Raw genomic sequence first — 5,483 nt, 5'->3', positions numbered from 1 at the left:
AGTACTCTTTGGTATATACAGCTAGTTAGATATAGTCCCACTTCAGTAAGGTAGTTTATCACATGCCAGACATTAAATATGCATAGGTCTCATCTAACTTGCACCATGAGTGCCTAAATGCAAAATTGTAAACTTTAAAACCTTTTAGGCGCCTACCACCTAACCCTTGAGACACCTAATGTCTCTGTGTGTCTAATATTAAACATTAAAATGCACTAATTGATTCAACTTCTGCTTTAGAGTTTGCCCAGAAATTCCTCAGTCTTAATTATGTGAAGTGTACTGATGCTTAATCTAATCTGTATGCCCTATCAAGATTTACAAACTATGCATTCCTGTACTTGGCTCATCTGAATTGCTTGATCCAATAGTTATTCTCAGAAGAAGCCTAACAGCCTACAAATAAAACAGCCTGAGGTGATGCATCTCTTTCTTTCTGGTAACTCAGCAGTTAAGTCACTTACTCAAGATGTGGGAGACCTAGGTGTAATTCTTTTCTCTACCAAAGGGAATTCACACTCATACCTTCCACCTCATAGGAAATTATCCTAACTAGCAGCTGTAAGTAGAATGACCATAAGGAGGTTTGGGACAACCAGGACTTTCATCCCTGATATCCAGGACACAACACTCACCCCCCACTCTTACAAGCTGTCAGGGAGCTGGGCTGCCTTCTGGGCAGGCAGCCATGCCTGCCTGCTGCTTGCATGCTGGGCAGCACCCATGGGCAACTGGTGCCTCTTGAGTCAGGGGAGACACATGCTCCCCCTGACACCAGTCAGTGACTGAGGGGCGCCCCCGGTGGCCGATTCCACTGATCGGGGGGGGTGTCCCCCTGCGGCCAAATTGCAGTGACCGAGGGGGCAGGGGGTCCCCTGTGGCCAATCGCATTCATGGTTGCTGGCGGCCCCACTCCCTGGTGCTTGCAGGGGGGTATCCGCACTCCTGCCTTCCCCCCTGCCTGCCAGCTAAACAGGGAGCACGGCCTGACAGACGGTGCACCGGTGCTGTCAGGGTGTGCATCTGCTATGCGTCCTCGCTGGTCACACTACTCGGACTCCCTGCCCTGCATCCCTGCATTTCTGGGACACCCACTATAAGTCTTCTGAGTCAGCCGGGACCAGCCTCTTAAATCTGGGACTCTCCCAGCTAAACCAGAACTTATGGTCACCCTGGCTAGGGACAGACATTCAAAAAGCCCGAGCCTAAATTGATTTAATCTTTGCAAGTTAGTCTAACCTGCAGAGACTGAACCAATTTGCAAGTGAATAGACATTTACTTTTGATTCAGGAAATGCAAGCACATGCCTGCAGTGGCTCAGGCTAGAATCTGGGGGCACTAGAGCAGCCCTCCTTTCACTTACACATTGCTGAGCTGAGGGAGGGTGTGGCCAGGCCCTGGCAGGACCCTATGATTAGGGAGGGGTTTGAACCTCCACCTGGGCCTGCACAGTCCCCAGCTGGGGTGTGCCTGAAGAGGGAGAGGGAAGCAGCCAGGCTTTTTCCCACTTGCTGCTCAATGTGTGGGAGTGTTGCCAGACCCTGGCCCAGGGTTAGCACTTGGAGGCAAAGAGAGGGGGGTGTTGGGAGGGAGGACTGCTTGTGTGGAGTGCATGCACCTGTTTATGATACTGAACTTTTCAATCTCCTTCTTCCTGCTTCTTCATACTGTCTGCAGCAAATTGATGGAACTCAGGTCCCATGCATTGCAAACCAGGTCATTTCTCACACCTCTCCTTGTCCCCTCTTGAACACTGACAGATTGCAGACGTTGAAGCAAGCCAGCAGCCAACAGAACATAAAGCTTGTCAGCCCATCAAGAAAACAAAAGCCTTTCTCTCATTAGTTCAAGCTCTTCATAAACAATTCCAAAGCATTTATAATGAAGAACAGAGGAATGCTACCAACTGACCTGTTGATTAGCTCCAAACAACTCCTAAGGGGACACTGTTTTGTCAGCCTTTATTCCAGTGAAATTGGAGACATGCACATAGCCACCTCTCAGCTAGCATGGAGGTTGTGTGGCCAAATGCTGGCTGGGGTCCATGCTGCTAGGGTCCCTGCTGTGGGAGAGGAGGGAATCCCTAATTGAGCAGCAAGCTGTGAGGTGAGGGGTGGGACAAGGGGAAGCCAGGCAGATGCTGCTGTACCTCTAGTCTCCACCTCCTCAGCCAGCCAGAGCTCCTGCTAAGGAGGAGAATGATAGGGCCTGCTCTGCTCTCTGGAGCAGACAGCCCAGCCAAGCCCAGGGCTGAAAAGCATGCTGGGATGCTCGGGGACTCTGATTTAACTTAAATCAGTAAAGGGTCTGGGACAGAAATTCCATTAACTGGTATGACCCTAATCAGTTAAGTCTGATACTACATTCAACCAATTTTATCTTAAATCAGTTTCAGCCATCTTGGAACTGGTTTATGTGCATTGAACTTCTTTTCTGATACAGGTTTAAACCAGTTTCTGATCACTTTAACTGGTTTATGTGCAACTTCAGTGTAACTTCACAGCCTGGTACTTACTGTGGATACTTCCACATGCCCTATAGGGAACCCAGGCACCTAACTCATAGCTGGAGATTCTGTGACAAAGTGTGGGTACATAACAATTAGGCACTACAATGCTCAACATTTCAACACTGCATCCTTTGTAGATCTAGGTCCTAGTGACTTGTCCGTAAAAACTTAGATAAACTGCTGTTATTCTATATAGTTATCTGACATTTGAATGGACAATCACCTGAAAAAAATGTTATGTTAAATGTATGGATATTTGCTGTATAATGGATTTTATCATGATGGGTCTGAAAGAAAATTTTAAAGCCTAATTGACCTAGCTAAGAGGACTTCAAATATTAAAGCCAGGTTTTGTAGTAGTCTGATTTTCAATGAGAGTTTAACCAGATTTTATTTACTGTTAGTACTTATTAGTACTATTTAATTCATGGACAAGCAATGAAAAGAACCAGGATAGATAAGTGCTAGTATATTACATATTTCATTTTCTTTAAAATAATACATAGTTAGCCTTATTCAATATCTAGCACACACAAAAATACAAATACAAATTGTACTTTGTGAAATATTTTCTGGAACATTCTTTTAACATTTCATTTGATTTTCAGGATTCCGGAATTTGCACATTGATGATCAGATAACCCTCATCCAGTACTCTTGGATGAGTCTAATGGTGTTTGCATTGGGATGGAGATCATATAAGCATGTCAGTGGTCAGATGTTATATTTTGCACCTGATTTGATACTAAATGAGTAAGTTGGCACTTTCTGCTATTTACTAATATGAAGATGAAATACTCACCCTACAGAAGTCAATAAGAAAGTTATTTTAGTGGTGACAGAATTTCACTCAACATTTTTATGGTGTTGTTGCATTATGTGCTGTTATGTTGTGTTCAAATTTAGATAAGAATCTGATCCTATCAAAGATCAATCACCTCAGGATTGTAAAAGGATCCTAAATATTCCATTAATATGGCTATCTTCTGTAGACCCAGATGTAAAGAAATTTTGGTGGTGTTTTCTTTAGACAAGGGAAAAAATTTAAAAAATAAATCTGTTGTTAAACCACCCCACCACCCCTCCCCACCATAACATAATTCCCCCTAAATTAGTCTAAATGCAATTATCAGGGCACAAGAGTGAGAGGAGGGTTTTGTAATTGTTTGTTGGGTGGGGAAGAGAGGGATTAATAATTTGCTCATTAGAAATAGTTTTGGTGAGGTCATATTTGGTTTTGAAAACTTCATTTTTTGTGAGAAAAATATTTGCAAGTTCTCCCTGCTCCCAGCCCAAAGAATCTCTCTCTCTCTCTCTCTCTCACTCACACTCACACTCACACACAAAATGTTAAAGGTACCTAAAGTCTACAGATTCATAAACTTTGGCCAATAAAGTTCAGTAGGAGCCTAAGGATCTTCTCCTGGGCATGTTCTAAATTTCTTATGTCATGACGGTTCTAAGCAGTTAGGCTTCTAGCCCATGTCAAAGCATGGGACCGAGAAATTAAAATAAAAAGAATGTTGCTGCTGACTTATGAGAAAAGGCTCTGGTGCCTAGCTTCAGTTGATGGCTGGGGGGTGGGAGGGATGGGGTTAAGGCACAACCCTCTATTGAAGCATTTTATGTTAGTTTTCTTATGTGGCTTACCATGATAGCGGTTAGGTACCTAATTCCTCATGCAGTAAAGAGGAATCTGATGTTGCTATGCTAGGGCTATGAATTCTACAAAGTGTCACAATACTGAGCACTGTAATTCTATGACTTCATGTGGATCAGGCCCAAGGATGCGGATCTTACTCTGCTGCCCCTTGTGCCCATGTGGAGTCCCCTTGAAATTAATAGGACTCCACAGAATCACTGGGCTCATGCATCAGGATCCCCAGCTAAAATCTTGGCCCCATTGAATTCAGGGTCAGAACTCTCAATAGGGCTATAGTTTCACCCCATGGATTTACATTAGCCACTGGGAATTCTAAGCACAAGATTTGGAGAACTGATATAGTACATTGCTTTTTACTACATTAAAAGTTAGCCCTGATCTTCATCTGCATCAGTGTCTAAGTGGCATTTTGCAACCAAACTGTCACTTCCACTGTTCAACTAGAGTTACTAGTCCTAGTGCTACTCTAATGGATGCACAGAGCAGCACCAGCCTTAGACTAGGAAATGAGCCAGGAGCTGTTAGTTTCTAGATTAATTCTAAAATTGCTTTTTAACAATCACTACTGGAATTTATTCTGTGTATATCTGCTAATACCAAAAAATACAGCCAAAACCATCGTCATACTAATGCTTATAAAACATGGTCATCCATACATGATGCTTTAATACATGCATTCTTATTTCAAATATGAAAGATTAAAAATATAGATTAAAATAGAGATGAAAGGAATCAATATCCTAACATAGCAAAATATCTAAAATTATACATTTAACTAATTTAAAGGTGAGTGCAGTGTTTCAGATTTTGAACACACCTGAAGGAGTTTTTCATTTAAATTAAAATGAAAGTATTTAATATATTGAGACAAAGTTGTTTATCATAGAAAATACTATGTTGTTAAGAGTGCATTTAGCTAGGATGGAATTATTTGGGGTGAAATTCTATCTCCTTTTAAGTTGATAGCAAGCCTCACTGATGGCATCAGAGCCATAATTTACTTCATATTTAGTAATCTATTTTTTTTAAATAAGGTGATGCTTTGTAAAATTAGCTTGTGCTATTGAAAAATTAAATTAATAGACTAACATTAATATTGTTCATTTTAATGCAGGTACTGGCAGGGTATCTTCACTGAATTTTTGTAAACTGGTACATGCAAAAATATGTACTGTATTTTCTCACATTCATACACTCTGGAATGTAATACCCACCTTTTTACTGGAAGAGAGAATGAAGAAAAAATGTTTTTCTAGCATTGCAGTTGCATAGAACAGGGACAGAGCTGAATTTTCAGCCGATTCACTCTC

The 5,483-nt window shown here is 41.8% G+C and overlaps 1 protein-coding gene across 1 annotated transcript in view; it reads left to right on the top strand.

Moving 5' to 3' along the window:
- PGR (progesterone receptor) overlaps window positions 1–5,483 on the top strand; it is a 126,618-nt gene that overhangs the window by 100,318 nt on the left and 20,817 nt on the right. The window contains exon 5 of the mRNA XM_019525229.1: window positions 3,119–3,263. Coding sequence (XP_019380774.1) covers window positions 3,119–3,263 — 145 coding nt within the window. The remainder of the gene's footprint in view (window positions 1–3,118; window positions 3,264–5,483) is intronic.

This window comes from Gavialis gangeticus, unplaced genomic scaffold, assembly GCF_001723915.1.
Source record: "Gavialis gangeticus isolate Ggan-Ray unplaced genomic scaffold, GavGan_comp1, whole genome shotgun sequence".
NCBI classification, from domain to species: domain Eukaryota; kingdom Metazoa; phylum Chordata; order Crocodylia; family Gavialidae; genus Gavialis; species Gavialis gangeticus.
Note: the sequence above shows the minus strand (reverse complement) of the source record. Positions and strands in the feature narration are given on the sequence as shown.